This window comes from Bombus affinis, chromosome 11 (assembly GCF_024516045.1).
Source record: "Bombus affinis isolate iyBomAffi1 chromosome 11, iyBomAffi1.2, whole genome shotgun sequence".
Taxonomy (NCBI): Eukaryota; Metazoa; Arthropoda; class Insecta; order Hymenoptera; family Apidae; genus Bombus; species Bombus affinis.
In genome coordinates, this window is record NC_066354.1 from 10,626,302 (window position 1) to 10,647,784 (window position 21,483).

Here is a 21,483-nt window from a genome sequence, read left to right on the forward strand (position 1 = left end):
ATTGGAAACATTAAGAGGTATCCTAAAATCTACGATTACAAGGGTGACGAAGCTAAACAATCAAAGGGGTGAAATAATAAGCAGCAAGGAAGAACACGGAAAAGAAAGGGCACATGTATTTACACACCAAATATTACGTACGTTCCTCGATAAATCGTTTTTAGCTGTACGTTTTGCGTTGCTTAGATTTTGTCCGTTGAAGTTCGATTTATTGGGACAAGTTAGCTCGGATCCAAAGTGTTTGATAATTAAGATATATTAAAACGTATAGCTGGTACTTGAAGCGTTCGAGCGTTATCTAAATCGCACGATTTATGTATCGATAAACTTACTTAATAAACTCGTCAAATTTCGTTTATTACGCTTCAAATCCTTGAAATGTAGCGGTAAAGATTTTGATCAATTAGTCGACATCACGCAATACAACGATTTGAAAATTTTCAGATTAACAGCACGCATAAGTTCATGGAATCATGAGGTCACATATAAAAATATGTATCAGGAACTTCGATCTAGTTTATCTGCCATTAACTGGAAATACGAGACTTCCGTAGCGGCCTCTAATCCGTTGGCAACCGATTCACCCCTGTCTACCGCTCATTTACACCACGCCACGGGTAATTCTACACGAGAGCCGAGCAAAACGAAGTAACCCCATTAAACGTACGTTGCTCGTCAAGCGGCGAACGTTTAATCGGATAATCGGGACACTTCAAAAGCAGTTGCCAACAGAGTATTGTTGTTCGTGCCTAACCACTTCAATTTTTGTCCGTTTAAGGTATTCCTAGCGTACAACTGAATTTCATACAATTCCATTGAAATTTTGACAATCCATCGACCAACGTGTTATCGATACGCGATCGAATTTCTAGAGAGCCTAGTCTTACCGAGATGGAAATGTTCGTCTTCGAAGTTGAAAGTTTTAATTCCTGCAGTAAACCGTTGTAAAAATTACTTTTTGATTAATTACGAAAAAAAAGAACTGTTCCTACAAAGTTGTTAAAAAGCTAATATCGCGTAGAATAGCTAGGAGAATCTTTTTTCAAAGAAAAATTTAGACCTCGCTTCACCGTTTTCGAATAGAAGTAATATGAAGTAATATACAAAGTGTAGGTAACTTCGTCGTTCAAACTGCTGTACGTTATAACGTAAAGTTCCCGTTATGTTAGTGTGTGTGCGTAGAAAGTACAGATAGCCAAGAAATCTCTTCCTAAAGAAGACACATTTAGACACGCGTGTTAGATGTTAGGGATTTTTAAGAACGCCTTAGGCTTTGGTAGAGTCTCTATTCTTCTAAATTCTAAAGAATCGTATCAACGACATTGGCGCCTCATAGTTCGACCACTTTGAGTCGTAACGTTCGCTCAAGCAACCTGTCGAGCTTCTCATTAATCCCTCGGCCCAGCCATAAATTACGATAAGGCTAAATAGCGGCGGGCTATCTGCCATTATATCGTCATTATATCGTATCATCGCGAAGATGCTTCGTTGTTACATGCACGAAGACTGTGACTTTCGAATCTCAGCGTGTGTTCCTCTTGAGGGATATCGTGGCACTACGAACATCTCAAGTGGCGTAAATCCTTAATTCGTAATAGCTAAACTTAATACATAACAAGTTACGATTATTTCGTTACAAATTAGGGATACAAAAATCATAAATCGTACAAGAACTTCGGCAAAATTGCTACCAGACCTAACAAATTGTTAGACGCACTGTACGTATGTATCACGTGGGGAAATTCGTCCTCCGGCTTGTCCCAGCGGCCTACGAATACCACGGGGAGATTCAACGACGTCGTCAGCGTGAATGGAAGTTCGTTTCGCCGCGGGCCGACATAGAGCGTGGTCAAACTTCCCTGTCTCTCGTTGAAAGCGTGTAACTGTTACCCGAACCCGAGGGATTACCGGTAATCTGCGGTAAGCTAAGCTACGTGAACAGGTACGGGCAACCTGTTTCGGATATTGTTACGAGTAGCCGGCAGCCATTTCGTCGAATCGTTCGAACTCAAGACAATTCACCCTTATTCCCAACCATTTCCCGATGCATCTTCTCCACTCGCCTACACTGCCGGTCAGACTAGTTAGCGACTACTCGGCTATGGCCGGGAGGACCGATAGGGAGGCTACGATAATAGTTTCTCTACGAATTAACGCGTAACTTGCAAAATTTCTATCGCTACCTGGAGAAAAGCAGCTGCCGTTTGGCTAGCGATGCACGAATTACGTTACGGGCTCTGGTTATCGCTTTTAATATGCTAAAATACGTAGCTATTGCGAAAGCATATTTCCGACAACTTTCCGAATTCGAGGCTGTCGTGTTGCGTCCATTATCTACCCACTGGCTATCGAAACGTTTGAACGTGATACAAAATGCACGATCCGTGACGATAAAGTCTCAAGAATAAATACGCAACTGTCGAAATTGCGTCAGCGTATCGTACAACCGGATTACTTCTTCATCGACACGTAGAAGATCGATACCATCGATCAAAAATCGATTAAAAAATTGAAATTTAGTTCGTCAAAGATGCTGAACTAAAATGTAAAATCATCGTAGATTGTTTTTACAGCCTTCGCCATGTGTTTCGCATATTGCACAAACACAGAATTCCAACCGATTAGTAATCTGCCTAGTGATCTGAATCAATTATCGTGTTCTGTGTGAGATCAGAGGATGTCTCAGTATTTACGAATAGGGATGTATTTGTAGACAACTCTGTATACAAATCAGAAGGAAGGACACGTAAATTTTAGAAAAACGAGGTTCGTGTAATATCGACCTACTTACAGACTCGCTTTTTATTATTACGTAACTTCTATTCCTATATACTTTATACTTTTTCAACCAATTCTCAATTTATGCAACATACACGATAAATTTCGTGCTTTCGAGATGTTCGATGTTCGATATCCCTGTTTGTTTATTTTTCAAAATAGCTGATAAACTCATAAATTAATTACTCTCCGGTTAACCAATAAATAAACGATGAATCGTTAAACGAATAATTTTGAATATCTCATGGTCGCGGTCGGTACATCGGCAAGGAACTTCGCGCTATTGATTAATCCGAAAGGAAGGTTAGTTTTCCTTCGTGCAACGGCACGACAACTTTTCATTTCCCCGAATAATTCCAACTTACTTCGCTAGAAACAGCCGGCAGGCAAATTTTTGCCAAACTTCTGTTTCCAATAGGTAAGATGGAGTTCCGGCTGAACGAACGAACGAATGGAATCGAACGACGCGTGAAGGAGTATCGATTCGCGACGCGAAAACTAATTACCGTTAAACGAGAATAACAAAAGGAGGGATGCAGCTCGGTGTCGTATTCGTCGAGGAGAAAAGATCTGCGATCGAATCTTCCACTAGCAACAGCTAGAACGCGTGACTGATTGAAATTGATAGCTTGCTATAAGAGGATTTCATGAATACAAAGTAGCAACTGCGCGTCTCTTTGACATGGATCTGTTAATGAGATTCGAATAAATAGATCTAATTAAAATTTAATGTAATCTCGTTTCCTATACCGCCGCTAACGCAGCTTTGACCAGCAAGGGCGAAGGCGAAAATTGAAGTTATCAGCCTGCTAAGATTAATTAATTCTGCAAATTATGGATATTCAGTAAATATCGACAGTGGTGCGAGAAAAATGAAATTTATAAACGCTTCGGGTAACGATCGCCAAACAAATTAATGTTTGCCAGGGAAAATGTTTCAAATGTTTAAAATGTGATTCTGAAATCAAGGAAAATAGTAGCTACGTTTTAAGTTTACTCCAGTTATTCTTAACGCATATACGCACATATTTTATACGACACTCGTACATATTTATGGAAGTGTGTAATTATGCAAACGTAAAGTTACGATAAACACAGTCCAGGTTGAAGTTTCCTTTAATATCGGTGAAAACATAAGAGCAATGGGTTTAGTAAATATTTAAGCATCGAAACACAATGAAATCTGCACGATTACTGCGCAAATGGTGAACGTTCGACTGATTACGGCGCACTAGGGAAAATTCGCGAAAAATTCCAGCCTAGTCTGGATCACGGGTTTAGCTAGGCTGTATAGGGACAGCGAAGTGGATCCACTTGTTACCTGCATCACAGTTTTACGAAACGAGACCCGCGGGTGTGATACTCCGCATTTTCACCATCAACCACGGGAACACCCGTGAGATACGCGGAACACGAAACGCGAACATCGGTCGCGAGCGACATAATTGCGTGGCACATAATGAATTATAATAATACAGAGATGCGCACTCGATCTTTGACAGGGGGTTCCATCGAAACAGACGTTCGTTACGAACCACAGGGATACGACGATTACGCGTAATTCGTATAATCCGCGTAATTTGACGAACGTTTTGATGCACGCATCGTGACTTAATTGAATAAACTGTCTGGCAAATTGTGAAAACACGTGACATAGAACCGTCGGTTTAAACAATTGCGGTGCTATATTGTTGGGCGTTATTTACTCGAATGCACAAACAGATGGATAACGTTGGATTCGTACGTCGTTGACTAGATAGTTCTTATCTGTCGCTGTTTAAAAAGATGCAAACTTATTACGCAACCTAGTACGTTATTGCATTATGATTTATGAATTATGTATATACACTCTCTATTTATAGTAAGTGGATTTTCTCCGAACCGGTCTGTATAGAACTGGACTTCTACTCGGTATGATGGAATCTCAGAAATAGTTGCAGGATCCGTTAATTTAAAGATATTACTGAAAAAATTAAATCACCGATACAATGCATATTGCATATATATTATTATCAGAAATAGATATAGATTACGCTCTATGCTCTGTACTAATAACTCTCAAATCGAAATTTTTCCCCAAGTTTCTTCGCGTAACAAAATACGTTAAGTTTGTCCCGAAGTTCGCATGCAAAAAGCCCAATTCGGACAAAGGGAGAATAATTTCATAGGCGACATTTGTTGCGATACAATTTGACGATCGATCAAAATTAGTCTCATGGATCTTACGTGAGAACAGCTTTTAGATTAAATGAATGATGCAGCGACATTCCGCGGCGTGGTATCGTCTTTCACCACGGAGGGCAACGTGTTCTTTCCCCGTTGAGAGGTCAGGAAAGCGTAATTCGTGACAAGAAACGTTGCAGCGGTATACCCCGTTTCTACGAGCACATTCAAATTAAGAGCTCTCTAGATGGGACGCACGCCGTTCAATAAACAGAACACGCCATGTCACTTGACCGCCCACTCGCGTTTTACACTACAGGAATAGCGTACTATTTTCACAAAAACCTAGATCAAACGGTTCGTGCCGACCAAGTCGCGTATACACCGTCGATTCCGCTTTTATTTTCGGTTTTTCCGTATCGACCGGGAGATGCTGCGACGTTTAATCGCGGCTGTTAAAGCCAGCTTGGGTTCGAACGACGAACAGAGACAAAAAAGGGGATAAAAATTCCTCGGAAAAATTCTCCGTCGTGTATTTCGTAACTCACGTGTAGGACGCGCGACGTGACCAACAACACGAACGATTCGCGTTTCTTTTTTTCAACTATTGCTTCGTGTGTGTTTCACGTGTGTTTCTATTAGCAGATATCATTGGACGGAAACGTATACGCCGAGTGCAACTAGCGTGTAAAGACCATATAAATAGTACTAATCTGTGCTCTCTGTATCGCTGAAGTTATCGGTGTTGCCTAGCTATTGCGATAGAAGGTGTCGGCTAGTTAGACTCTTAAGATTGTCGTGTGTATTGAGTATATCTACGATGTTAACGATCTGTAAAGAATAATTATACTAGGATTGCAGTTACGATAAACCTGCAAATCTATTTGGGTAGAACGCGTTAGTTAAAATCAATGTATAGGCCTTTTAGAGACAGATAAGAAAGCTAAAAGTCAAACAAAATTCGTGTCTTAAATCTTATAACTTACGTATATTCAAGTAGCACAACACCGAGGAACATGCATACGCATAATCGTTACCCTGATTTATTAAAGCTAACAACTTCCATCTTTTTCTTATCATTCCCATAAATTATTAAAATCAATAACATGCATCAACAAAAAAGAACTCGTGTAACCACTTGTACGATTTAAAGTAACTACCAAGAGACATTTTCAAGAGTTTCCAAATATCCCAAACCACGTTCCACCAGACCTATCATAATCCAACGGCAGAAACCTAAACAAACCTGGAATGTCCACCTCGTTCTCAATCTGCCTCGATCGACAACGACGTTTAAACTCAACCTCTCAAATCTACCATCGTCGGATTTCAGATAAAAATGTCAGAAACAGTGCGTGTTACGGAAGTAGACGAAAAAGGCTGCGTCATTTATCGGGTACAAAGTTCGTGAGCAACGTTACTCGTGTTTCCATTAAGTCGTACAGGTCGGAAAGTGTGTACTTACGAAGGTGGACAGAGTGCAAATTATCGTTTGTCTTTCGTCGAGGATGTGCAAAAGGCTTCCGCCTTCGGCCGTTCATAAAATGACAAATGACCAGCCATTAGACCGATTTCGTGGTCATTCCGCGGTTCCTTCGCTCACGAGAGTCGCACGCAAAAAATTAATTACCATGAGCGTTCGGCCGCGCGATGCTGCAATTGCCGTTTTCGAGTGTCATCGACTCTTCGGCCAGTCACCAGGACGCACAGAATGCGCCGCTCTTATCCTTGTGAACGTGTTGGAGCGGAATTTATCACCCGGCCGGAGGTCGTGCCGCGTTAATACGTTTGAAAGCCATGACTGACTCCTCCTGATAAATAGCGCATGTAAGTAGTGAAACGGATTTCTATAGATTGTATGGGTGTGACCAAAAACAGGTATTAATTATCTGCACCTACGTGGAGTTCATGCTGTTTTCTAAATTGAATTACGTATCGTGCTGAGTTTTATTAAAAAACGTGCCATTTTTATATCGATTATCAGGCTGGTAGATACCAAATGAAAGATTTTTATCAGATAAATGTTCCAAGTTTGTTACTTTCTCCGCGAAATGAAATTAATAATAATTGTATGGATAGGCAAGTGTAAATAATTCGCTGACAAAATGCGTTCTTACTTTTTCTGTTAAGTCAAATACGTAAAATTCGTTAGCTGTATATACAGATTTTCTATCCGACTCTGGCACTGGAAATAAAGATGGAATGCCAGATATGAAATCCTCCGAGTTTTAATATTGCGCTTATCAAAGTACTACTCGCACTTTTCACTGTTCGATCACGTTACGTACGTACGAACGCATATAAAGGAAAGAAGAAACAGATGTAGCGCATTTCGCGAAAAGAGAAGCAAAACCATCTGCGCTTTTAATCCTCTATTTAGACCGTTCAAACCGTTAGTCAGCGGTAAAGGAACCACAGATACGTTTTCCCTCGGTGGTTTTCGACGTTAGATGGTCTTCAATGGAGGCGTTCGGGTGGCTGCGCCGCGGTTTTTCACGATACAGCGTCCTGCACGAAGATTTCTGTGCGTTTTACCACGCGGCAGTCGTGTAAAAGCTTGCGGGTAAAAAAGGGGCACGTCTTTGAAAATCGCAGGCAAATATCATGCGGCGAAACTCGGTCGATGTGAAATGAGCGTTAATGGAAATGGATCGAAGAGCGACTTTTCCTCCTCGAACAAGCAAAGAAACTTCGACCAATGATTGTCAGCCATTTACGACCTTTCCTTCGTATGGTCTCAATGTATCAGTTTTTTACGAGTTATGGATGGCGTAAAAATTAAAAGACAGTTACAACGTCATATGAAAGAGAGATCAGACAATATTTCGTAGCAAAGATAATAAACCAGAGATAGCAGATGAATATGACGGCGAGTAGCTATTCGTGCGTTCATACAGATTCACTTTACTATGACATACATTGAAATAGCACGATACATATATAATAGTAATTTTAAGCATAGAAGAACGTCGGTGAGATGATAAAGGAAGACTTCATTAGCCATGTTAATTTTATTATTCATATTTTTGCAGAATAAAATTAGACATGACATTTAAATTTCTTGGTATCCTATGATACTATGCAACAAATACATACAGAGATAATGTTACGTCCGAATATTAACGTAACTGTACTTTACTATTAAGATTGGATAGAATATAACATCATTATAACATCAATTTTCAGGCATATATTTTGCTAAAAATGTTTGTTTACGTTACGGGAAACCACCCACATATCGTTAAATTGTTCCGCTCTATTTCGAATTACACTGCGTATCATCGGCTCGATCTTTACAAGACTCATAAATCTAAGACTAGTTATTTCCAGCCGTAAACTACCTGCTTGGCTTACTTGTTGAATGACCACAAAATTAATCGAAATTCATTGAGCAATTAATCACGGCGCCACAATATCACAGAACTGGGATGTCTTCTAACGGTACCGTGTCTATTCGCCGCGAAAGCCTGTAAAATTTCTAGCCTTCGCTTTCTACGATTCCCGAATATCGCTGCTCGAATATCAAATGATCCGTAAAGCGATCAGATCAAGTTCAATGCGTACAAAAAACAGCAAATCCGAATCAGAGTATGAACACTGTGAATCTTCGAATCTATTCGCGACGTATTTAAGCCTGTCACTAATAATAGCTGCAAAGGTTCGAGCGATCGACGATCATCGTATCTGTTCGTTATTTTTCTCAATACGAATCAAAACAAATTATTCGATGTTTTGAAAAACCATATTGGATATCGCTGACGTCCTTCTGTACGTAAACCGGCGTAAAAACTATTAATTAACACGACATACGAACGAAAAAGTTACCACGCGTTCTGTTTTTCATCCTTGCCAGCACCTGTTGAAACAAATGTTCAACAAACCCGGCTGAACCACGGGGATAACATTCGATCACACACGGTCATAGCACAGTTTTGTAACTGCAACGCGATCGCCAATTGCAATCGCAATTAACCACTTTCGAATTCACTACGAAGCTTGTATTGTAGTATATTAATTCGCTTCGAGCAACGTTTGTTTCCCTATACCGAGTTAAAATTGTATTTTTTCTTTCCACAATTCACAGAGTTTGTCCGATACTATCCGAGATTCTATTGAAAAATGAATTCCCCCTAACCGTTTAACGCTGTAGCCATATAACAAAGAATTCAGAATGAACGACTCAAGAACACAGATATTTCCTTATTACAAAGATTCCCCGCATATCGAGTATTAGATACAAAGACTACTTACGTTTGATTTTTTATAGGAAATGAATATTGTTAAGTGCGTGAAACGTAATAACATTCGCTAATTACATAGCTGGAATCCTACTGAAAAATTCCTTTATCCAACCAATTATACCTTCGTATCGATGCAAATACTAGATATTTCATTGTAACAATTGTCATTCAACGATAGCCGCTTGCAACGAATAATTAAATCATAAAAGTAACAATGGAAAAGAAAGAACGAAGAGGAGAGGGAGAACGCAATGATTAAAGGGTTCGCGAAGGAAAGGGCCGTTTTAATAAATAGAGAACTTTTACAAGGAAGTTTGGGAAGTTGCGAAGTCGGTGCCACATTATTTTCCGTCTTACAGCCCAGAAAGCTGAACTTCGCTATTGAAATTCCAATTTTTTTCTGCCTCTCCTTTTCTCTCAGTGGACCGGGAATTTCTTTTCCTTTGTCATTTGACGATAAATTCAGAAGGGGCTTAGAGCAGCGGTTTAATTAAACTAGTTTAACTGTCATTCCGTTCCTTCGACTTAGCTTGTTCCACACTGTCCACTCAAATCGATAACGCGGCTTTCGTTCTACATTTTTATTACATCTACGTACGGATTGTAGGCTTTAATATTAATTTTCCGTGACAAAGGAGGGCCTACTCCATTACGTACGGGAAACGACCAAATATCCAGCTTTATTGGAAATTCTTATCCGACATTGCGTCCTTCCACGAATAAAACATTCGAAATGAAACTATTCACTGCGATATTAACGCTTTAAATTACATTCGGTATTGAGAAATCGGTTTGCTAGTAGCTTCAGCAATTGCGCTAGATAATAATACTATCAAAAGCTGGTCGCGTTTCGAATGTAATTTTTAGCTTCTTTATCAACTTAAAACCCTGTCGGATAGAAACGTGTTGCCATTAAATGTTCGATCGACGTTCGCGATAGGTGGTAAAATCCAAGTTCAACGCGATCAGTTAAGGGTTCTGACATTTACGAGATCTCGCAGCGTTTTAACCAGTAGAAAATTTATTTTGTTGCCTTCGCTTCGATCACGAATAATTTCCCTATGAGAGAAGCGCGACCGCGAACCTGTCAGCAATTTCTGAGAAACGTTCTCTTTTTCTTCGTCATCTTGCGAGCTTCAACGTGGAACGCAGGAATTTACGCATATTCGTACACACGGATTGCATAAAGTGCATTTATATCTATCCTCGACTTGTCATTATCCATAGAGAATGGAGATTAAATCAATCAAAGAACAGCCTGGCTATCTCTTACTCTCACGCAGAACACGCAATGAGAAATTTATTTCAATGGAAAATAGATACTGTAAATGTTTCTCAATGGCACGTAATATCGTTTTGTAACGCGGTGAATCTTTCTTTTACATGGCTGAACGTTTATGTTAAAATTCTATGTGTGATTTTTCGTTTTCGCCGAGTAAATATTACAAAGGCAGAGCTTGTACTCTGATGATTTTTCGAAAGCAATAATATCGCGGTTCTGATGGAAAGAAATCGATCTAAATAAAGAATTCTTCCTCTTAAAAATGGAAACATTTATTCTAAAGAATTACGAGGAAATAATAATTATATATTTATTGGATCGTTTGGAAGGATCGATTTTTAGATAAACGAGGAGCTACGTATGTTGTAAACAAGTAAGACGTCTTCTTCTTTTACAATTTTTCTGTTATTTCTTGCACGATATGTTCTGAATTATTTGCAATTAATGTTTTGATCGATGGAAGGTAGCTTTTTAAAGGGCGTCTTTCGACTTATGGCCAAAGTTCTCGTCTTTAGAAAGAGGAAAAGACTTTCTGAAACATCGCGCATTTTATATATCGTCGTTTCAGTGACTCCTTTTCCTTTTTGAAAGAACACAAATATTAAATTTCGAACACGTATTCAATTTCCTTCATCTTCGAAATACTACAATTTCCATAAAAATTAACCGAATACAATAAAACTTCTCTGAAAGATACGCGAATTTTCGTTTGTTTCGAAGTATTTGAAATATCGCTTATATAACTTTCCAGACAAGCCGATATACGAACTTGTAATTAAAATTTTAACGAGATATACGAACAGTAAAAGTATTTGACGTTGTAGTTGTACAATAGTTGCAAGCTTATCGAAATACAATATTCGATACACTGCAAGTATGTGCAGCTATGTAAAAAAAACAACGGTAGAAAAAATGTTGTGGATGCAGTTATTGCTTTTTCGATGTAAACAAGGTTGAACGTTAAGAAAATGTATCTTTATTGTTTTCCATTGCGTTTCATTTAAAAGAGGGAATTTCATAGCATAATCAACGTCGATGTTCCTAAAATACCAACTGTTGAGGAAACTTTCAAGCTCCACAGACGGTGGCTTGCATTAACTACATAAATTATGCTCCTTTCGATGCCTGACATAACTCGATAATCAATATTGACTTCTGAATTAAGATTTCGTACAGTAACTTTGACGTAAGTATAATTCCGGAGGGATATCAGAATTTATCAGTGAAGGGAAGTTTATAATAACTGATATTCTAATAGAATATTATTAAAGCGAAATATTAAATCGTAATACCTGCTCTAATTATTTTGACGACATATTCAGCTTATAAAAGTATTTTCTTCCAACTATACAACAATATTAACTTTGACATCTTAGAAGATCTCACTTTTTAACTTTTATGCGAGTTATACAAATTACACACGAAATATTTTTTTTTTTTTTTTTAATTTAGAAACGGTGGAAACGAAATTGGTGAATTTGAAAGTCAAGCGATAAATTATCTCGTAGAGATAGACAGATATTGTAAAAATCGTTACCAAGAAAACTTTTCCATAAAGAGATTGACTTAAGACGATGGTTCTTACCCGATGGCCCGCGGGCCTCCGGAAGACCGCTAAATTCTCGCACACGCACCAAGTTATTATAATTTATTATTCGAATAAAAAATACTTTATATGCATATTTATTTACTTATAATAATTCTTCTCTTCAAATTTGAAGGTTATCGACGATCAGTTTTTGAGTGTTTTAAATATACATATTTGGCACATTACGGATTCAAGTCTTGAGCTAAGTCTTGAGGTTACGCGACAACGGAAAAGTTTGAAAATCGTTAGTCTAAGATAAAAAAAACTTAGAATTGAGACCAACATCGCAGCAACAAAATATTCCAAGTATATTTTCTTCGATAAGTCCAAAAACAATTGTTTAGTTTATACTTTTCTAATTTCGATATTTCGATGGCCATACTCTGTTAAACTTATCGATCATCAAAAATACAACGAAATACGTGTACATACATATACATGCTGGAAATAAAATCTGCAGAGTAATACAATTTCTCAAGCGTGAAAGCTAAAGCGCAAAATGTCCGCTCACTGAAATGTCGAAACAAAAACAAAAGTGAACGGATGTTCGTCTTTTTTATAACATGACTTCACTTTGAATAGCTATACGTGTGCCGTGTATACGCACGTATACTTTAATTTCTCTCGTTGCCCTTTGATCTTTCAAATTTCAAACTTAATTAATTGATTCTCGTACGACGTAATTCGAAAACAAGGTGCTTAACTTATATCACAGTCCGGATAACACGTATCTTTTCCTTTGTCTGTTTCTTTTGTAATTTGATTTCCAACTGCACGGTTAGTGTAACAATCGAATCATTGCCTCTATGTATTTCTTTTTGCTTGGCTTAATGGTAATTTCTATAAGATGTACCTTCATTCAACGTAGAATGCAACAAGCTAAGTACGTATTCCTTATACGAATACTCAATGAGTTTACCCATTGAAGACCAAAGTTGTATGAACGTAACATTTCAGTCGTAATTCCTTTGTAGTAAACTTGTATCGTTAAATTCTATAAAATTCATATGCTATTTATGAAAAGGAATTTCGAGAATTCGTTCGATATTTTCTTCGTTACTAGATTCTACGAGTTTACGAAAGAAGAAATTGAAGTATTCTATACAGCTATGATAAACTATATTTTTCGAATGTTAAAAATTCATTTTCTACCTTCGTCCTGAGCAACGGGCTTCTAGAATACATGTTTTGTAACTTGACAAAAAAATAACTTGCTTTAATAACGTTGCCTGAAATTTTACCCATTATTTCGATACTTGAACCATGACGAGTTAAACATAGGACTTTTTTGTCATCGTATTTGGCTTCGTACCTCGTCAAAAATTGCCAAAAAATTTCGAGTAACAGAGACAAAGGCGTTGATTATCTTTCAGCGTGGTGGGATCAGATATAAATAATAATAACTATGTACGACTTACTTGGCTTATCCAGATCAGATATCTCCAGCTGCGAGCACACCGTGGCAATCCCCAACACGAACACCGTGGTCGTAGTCGCGACACTCCACCGGCACCTCCACCACCACATTTTGTCTCCTTTTCGCGCACTCTTGGCACACACACCGTCGAACCAACACCCCGACCGACCTAGCCGCCCCCGCGCTCGCCGCCTTTTCAGCGGTTACCTAGTCTCGCGATCGTCGTGAACCGGCACTAATTGCAGCTGCTGTTGCTGCTGCCGCGACCGGTGCAGTCGGTGTTCTCCTTCTTGTTGCCGATGTTGCCGCCACTGCTGCATTGCGCCGCCGTCGTCGACATCCTCTCAACGCCTTTCTGTCCTCCTCGACTCCTCGCTACACCCTCGACGATCACCACTTTTGTCACTCGATCGGAGATTTCAACTGTGATCAATGATTTCGTCGTCGACCATTTAATCGACGTACAACACACTAGGAACCAAAGCTTCCCTCTGCTATCCCCGAGAGTCTTTTCTTCCCCGAGTCTTTCTTCCAACGACTCGACGAACCAATTGATCTTGTAACCTTCCCTTCGAGTACTCGTTCCAATTACGGTGGCGAGATCACCTTCCAAGGGAGTCTCAATTAATCCACTTGTAAGATAGTAACTGAACGAGAGGTGTTCGAACGTTGTGATGGTTTCTCGCGCGATTGTTAGCCAAGAAGTTTCCAGCAACTTTCTAACTGGTACTAAGTTCGTTGGATATCACGCTGGGATAGCTGCGTCGCAGAGTTGGCAGATTCTTCTTGAGAAAATTCGCTAGGAAATGTGTGCGGTCGGATTTCGATGGCAGTTAGAAGCGTTAGATGAAACTTTGTGTCTTTCGATGTATTCACCGTAAAACGTGAACCATGTTAAATATTAATGCGACGTCAGGCTGAGTAATAAAACCTCCGTAAGATTCGAAACTTGTACGCACTTTCGACAGACACGAGTATCGCTTCGAGTTTGTCGAATTACGCTCTAAGTTCAAGATCGATGTACGTATACACGCTATTGACGTTAAATCTCCGATCGTCGAGCTTGATGTATAAATTCAATCGTGAATTCGAGGAAATTGAAATTCGGCAGTAATGAGACACTGTGCGTAAAAATCGTGGAAAAGGCGGCAGTGTGATCTGTACCGAAGCACGTCGAGTATGAGACTGAAGGAACGCGTTTGACTCGTTCTAACGTCCCTGAGAAATCGTACTGTGCTTGCACAAAACCATCCACGTCCGATAGACTTCGATAGACCGTCTTGTCCTCGAATTGTAGCGTGGGTGGAGCTACGTCGAGCTTCTGGATATTTTTCGTATCGAATACGCAAGGTTATTGCGAAGAGAAAGCAGCAAAAGTGCAGAACGACGATCACGAGTTCGTTCAAAATTCAAAGTTCGAATTGCCAGTTTCGCGAGAATTGGTCGACTTCGAAACGGGTCGCACTGAACCGCAAGTAACGCTCCGGACACGAGTCTAGTTTACTGCACCACTAGCTCCGAATGAACTCGTCGGTTTGCCCCTATCTCACGGCTCGTTACTCGCGTCGCTACTCGAGGGGCGCGTACACGGAAGGACATTCGCACAGCAGAGGCATCCACCCGGGATTCGTGCGGTCCTCGTAATTAAATCCCTGCGTATCGATATTAATCAGTCAACGAAATTGAGTCCGCGAACGTTACTAAGTTAATTACTCGGTCAGCCGGTGTCCACGAGTATTGCAATCAGATTTATGAACCCGACTCTCCGCAAATTATTCCTCCAAACACGAAACTTCGTTTCTAGTTTTATTTTATTTGATTTTCTTCTCTCCACTTGCTCTTTTGTCTGGTACAGTGAATCGGATCTAAATGAATTTCCAGACTAGCTGTATTTCGCATTTACCGCAGCGTAAACACGTGTGTAAGTCTTCTTAACGATTGTTGCAGGAAGTCAGGCACCGTCGGCAAATTGTCTTCCGTACACAATACCATCACATTGTCCAACATATTCACTATGATCGATCATTTACATTTTTAAAAGGAAAAGACAAGATGCTTCGTGTCAGTCTGTCTTCGCCATCGGTCTTGTTGGACGGGTCATCGATCGAGCGAGACAGATGAGAAACGTGACGGCACGCAGAAGCCGAGATCACGTTGTCTCGGCACGATTTTAATTCATAGATCACACAATGCCACTGTGATCGTGCTCGAATACGAGTTTACAACAAATGCCCCACGTGATAGAACCACGTCGAGTCCTGACCCGTGGCGGCTCGGTACTGAAACCATTGAATAGCGTGAAGGACCACCGCAAGCCGGTTCGGCTGCCTTCGCGGCTACTCGGTCGACTTCGGGCACGCTCGCGTTTCACGTTTCTGTCTCGCTCGTCAATCCGTCCTCGTCTCGACTGGCGCTACGTCCATCTTCGCTTTCTCTCTCGGTTTCCTACGGTCCGTTCGGTCGGATCGGGTCTTCTTCTCGCCTCTTCCTCGCGCGTTCTCCACCACGCACTACGCGTTGAGATCATTATGATTTAGTGGCGGCGAGGCTAATGAGCCGCCATCGTCATAATCGCCGCGGTACAGGTCATGCAATATCTTCGAAGGATCGACAAGGTGACGCGAATTCGCGCCGGCTGAACGACAGCTTGTATATATGGAATTTGAACGGTGTTCTCGTTCGTTTTTAATAAAGCTGCTAGGTAATATACCGTTGCCGCGAGAACGTCTTCGAGAGCCGTGTTCCGACTAAATCATTTTCGAGACAGGTTTTTATTAGTAAAGGAACTAACGCCGAACGCGAGGTGTTGAAATTCTTGAAAATTGCCGCGTTATATAAGATCCGGGGCGAGCCGACCTCTTCGCTTATTCCACTCTAAACGCTTGCGAAATTAATATGTTTTATAGGTCGATGACGACCGTAATTCTCTCATCTCGCAATATCATGCGAATTGGTTAATATTCATGGTGTTTTAGGGTCAGATTGCTTTAGAGAATCTTCGACAAATCAGATTTTCTCCCATAAAATATTTATGCCGGCATACCGAGAAATACGGTTGTGAGGATTTTACCATAGGTGTTTTATCTGCGTTGCTTGTGTTTGGAATTTCTCTCGGAATACAGGATTTTTATTTATTAACTCCTTCGAGATTCCGGCTATAGAAAATATCTATATGCGTACTATCGGATCTTTCCTCGTGATTGATTTTAAAAATCACGCGACTGCCATTCAATTTGTAATTTATTCAGATCGATCGATAAATCTTGTTACGACTTAGTACTACTATTCCTGTTTGTCTTTATAAACATGGAGTAGAGAATTCCATTAATCTCTGTCAGTCTCCGCCAAGTCACTGTAAAGGCAAGATATTGTGCAGCGATGATACAGTGGTATGACCCTTAGTTTCATTGTCAGTGATAATACAAATTCGCCATTATTTACACGTTTGTGCTTCTTCGCTACTTCTGTATCCATCTGTATCTCTATACAAATTGTTTTTCGTTCCTTGACAACTGTTATTTCCAAATATGTACCTAACCGTACAGCTTTACTACTTTCTTATCACTTGCTCCTTTTACGTAACGATCGAAGAAAAACTCTTTTGTAAAAGTCTTCGAATTCTTCGTCAGAACGAAAGCTTGTTGCATCTTTTACGATCTTGAAATCATTTAATCTTTCACGTTTGAACAAGTTGTCGAAAGCTCGAAAAAGTCTTAAAAGTAGGAAGTTTTAATTTGGAACAACTAAGAAAGATTTTTAATTTAGTACGTGTTAAATAGATATTAGCGATACAATGAACTCAAGCGTAAGACTCTACGTCCAGTGAAATTCGTACTTCCTAAATTTACTGGATAGGCACTTCACTCGTTTACGTTCTATAAAGGCGCTGCTCCTCTTTCTAAAATTCTCATTCATCATACAGTACTTTCCTGTAAAAAGACTCAGCCTCATAGAGATATGCGTTCCTGCACGTGCACGCGCCACTACCACCCAGGAGCTTCATTGTCTACACGCATTCTTCAAATTCATAGCTTTTATGTATTGCGCATAGTTCCTAAAATTCTTCCATTCTTGAAATATATTAAATAGTCGAACGATAAATTAATTGTCTATATGTATCGTAAGACATACATAATGTAAAGAATTATTAGAAATATACGAATGTAAGCAATACGTGGAAATTTGTAAAACTCACAGGAACATTATTTCATCGTTGTCAATCACATGTCTTAAGCAACTTATTAATGCGACTCGCAAAGGAGAAGCCTATAATCTATAACTTGTACCTTTTCAATTTACTAATACTATTAATTAATCAATTTTTGTACAAGAGGATCCTACTCAATGGCCCTTGTATTAAATTAAAAGCTTCCACTATCGACTTTTGGTATCGAAACTGTTTCAATCTTGAATACGGTATGTGAATTAAAAGAAAGGAAACTTTCATTCGGAGGAATTTTGATTTGACCCAGACTTTCTACAACTTGACAGCGATCATAACGCATACTAAACGTATTAACTAACTTTGTAACTGTGTGTATAATGATTACAAAGTACCTTTCATAAAATGGCTACGTTTCTAGATATATGATACTCGTCCTTGTGAACAGTGGTTACTTTAAGAGTTTCAATTCAAAATTACTTCACGCTAACGAACGAGCTCCTAATTTTATAACTCCGTGATAAGCATTATCGGTGAGAATCCGTTCGAAAGTTAATGTGTTCGATACACAAAATACATTTCACCAGCGTGGCCGATGGTAACTTTAAATGCTCCGTTTACAGATTTAAGCGCGGCCAAGTCGGAACGAGGTTAATGAGCATCACGAAACATATGTTTCGATTGGAACACTGAAGGGTTCAGAGGGGGTAGGACGCTTATTTGCGTCATAAACATGTTCATGAAAACTGATAGTTCGTGCATAGGTGGTGCACGCGCGAGATAACACCCCTCGAAACTTCATGACTACGAGAACTCTCTGCGATCACGATAAATTCCGGCTTTCGTGTTTCCGTCGCTATCGGGAATCGCCTGCAAATCACTTCCTAATCCTCATCGAGTAGGTATCTGCGAAGGTATCTTTCCCAAATCCCCTTTGAACGTTTGAGAACATTCCCGGCTTAGTTATGTGTATCGTTGTTTTCCTACCGTTCGCGATCTGTAACGCTAGATAGGGTGAAATTTTTCCCTCTTGGAAATTCATGTGAAACCATTCCATTGCTCTTTGACAACATTATGCGTATAGTACGCAGAATAGTTGCTTGAGAAAGATGCTTTACTTCTATAAATAGAATAATGAAATGAGATATTACGTACACGTTAATTGGAAGATATTTTGTTAAAATTAAAAAGATACGGTAGATATAAATTCTGGTTTGGACATTAAAAGATGAAAAGAGGACATCTAAATTGAAGAGCTGTCATACGAAACAAAAAAATTAGGTGTTAGAACGAAGCAAGTTAGATAGGAATCTTCTCCTTGCTTATTTTTGTGTTAATCGTCACTGATGATTATTACGGTCATTAGCGAGAAGGATTAATACTGTAAAATAGCGTCTGAAATACTACCTTGAACTCTTTCTCACTTTCTTAATAGTACAAGTTGTAATTATCCGAGCATTGTGTCCTCACTGCCCAAAAAGCAGGCTTATAAAAACAAAAATTTCGAGGACAGATACATACAAGTAGTACTGTATACAAGATATTTCAAGCTACGTATATAAACTCAAATTATATATATATGTGATTTTGAATGAATTGATAAGACGATATAAAGGTATTTACTTCGAATATTTTTGTATGTTTTTGTACAATTAAAGAGAAATAATATATATAATTTAAAAAAATGGTAATAATATTAATTAGAATATAAGAAATCAACAAGAATACCTAGATACATATAGCAAAATCTATCATAGAATTAGACGTTATGATTTACGATTAATTAAGCAATGACCTATCGAAGGAAGATTGATAGTTCAGTTTGCTAGTAGTGGAACAAATTGAACTGCGATATGTCTGTAACTGTCTAAAACGAACCAACCTCGATTAAGGTTTTATTGTAAGCATCGCACCATAACCCTGAGGTTAAGTGAATATATCCTCGAGACGTTTATCTCGAGAACAGGTTTTAATCTTTGAAAGACATGAACGAATCATTGTAATTTTAAATCGTATTGCAACTTTGTACGTTCGTGATTAAAATGGCATTATCCATGAAACGATTTCCTGCATAACAAATGGATAAACGACGAATTTAATGTCACGTATATAATTATGTAAGTCTAATTACAATTTCAATTTTTCATCGGTGCATAGACAACCGCAGTCTACAAATAACTTCATCCACAACAGAAAACATATTTTCAATTTCTTATTGCGTTTATTTTAATTTCCGTCACCTTATCCGAACTTTCATTTTAATTTTCTTTCTATGGGTTTCTTCCTAACGACCGAGCCTCTGATAATGCGATAATGCTTTCTCGTATCGCATGTATCGTATGCATCGTTAATTTAAGCGCATATCAGAATCAGAGAAATCTCGAACGACTTTAAATCTCAGTCACTGCAGTGAAAACTAATCGTGTGGCTCGCACGCTATCGAATTTAACGTACTTTTTAAAAAGTCTCGATGCCTGGCGAGATCGAATTGTAATCAGAGACTACGATCGATGTGTGCCCGTGAGCAGATCAACGTGTCAGGATCAACAATAATTTATCTACATCGAGATAGCTGTACTGTGCGCGCGTTCTCTCACTTGCGTTTTTAATTTGCGAACTGAGGCCGGTGTTCAGTTTCAATTTCCCTTCAAATTGGAAAATTGTTTTCTCCTTGCTCGCGAGAAGCGGAGAATTACCGTGAGTCACAAAATTATTGGCAGCGACAGGGACAGAAAAATGAAAAATGGAAAATAAAAAGATCATACCAGCAAGCTTTTATATCTTTTATTCGTTTGAAAACTCTTTCAAATAGGCTTTGGACTGTCGAAAATATAAAATATAACATTGATTATATTTATAATTATATTAATTATTACGGTGTGAAAAAATTATAGTTGAATTATCGAGACGATCTCTGATACTATAAACGATGGATTTAAATCTCCTAAAAGGTAAATTGAAGCAAAATACTATGAAGACTTCAAATATTTTTTATTTATGTCAAAATACGTATTCAAAGCAAAAAGACATCTGGATAACAAATATTAATTTCATTACGTTCGAAATTTACAGAATAAATTCCGATTGGTTTTAGAGTAAAAAAAAAAAAAGAAAAAAAAAGCAGAGACAATAAAACAAACAGATGTGAAAGGAAAAAGTTATCGAAAGTTTGATCTTTCCTTCGAAATTTTACCAGCCGAAATTTTTCTACAATACTAAATCGAATACCAAAATTGTTTGCACACGAAGGATGCAACTTCTCGAGAAACATCTCATACAATAAAAATAAACTTAATCCTATGTTATCAAGCAACCAATTCAGACATGGAATAAATATTACGTATTTGAACGTACAAAATGAATATGAGAATCGTGCTTTAAAAAAGCGTTTACTGGTGAGAAGATATTAATCGAGGAAACGTTGTATCATAACGACCATAACCGATAACGTTGATCCATTACCTAACAGGTTTAAGAGAACTTGTTGATGGATTATCCTGCTAACCATTACTAATTTATTTTATTATGCAGAACTCACAAGTTGCAGTACCGCCAAAAATCAATCTATCATAAGCATTAGAACGTTTGTATATCCTACGTTAATTCATAGATGATTATACTACGATGTATTAAGTATTCAAAAAGTAAAGAGGAGAAGATTAGAAGAGGGAGATAGAAAGCCGAAAGAAGACCAAACTACTATAATTAAATGAAAACAAATCATTCCTATTGCAACGAATAGGAAATTGTTAACTGTGCACTGTATTTACATTGGAATACTGTACAAAATTTCGTCGAAACTATTTCGCAAAATTAAAAAATTTTATTTCATATTCTCTTGAGAATAAAGAG

The 21,483-nt window shown here is 38.6% G+C and overlaps 1 protein-coding gene across 2 annotated transcripts in view; it reads right to left on the reverse strand.

Moving 5' to 3' along the window:
- LOC126922200 (hemicentin-2-like) overlaps nt 1-21,483 on the reverse strand; it is a 204,530-nt gene that overhangs the window by 146,194 nt on the left and 36,853 nt on the right. Inside the window, exon 1 of one of the 2 annotated variants that reach the window (XM_050734564.1) lies at nt 13,471-15,768. The exons of the other annotated variant lie outside the window; for it this stretch is intronic. Coding sequence (XP_050590521.1) covers nt 13,471-13,579 — 109 coding nt within the window. The 5' untranslated portion in view covers nt 13,580-15,768. Of the gene's footprint in view, nt 1-13,470; nt 15,769-21,483 lie in introns of those variants that run through there. 2 annotated transcript variants of the gene reach the window in all.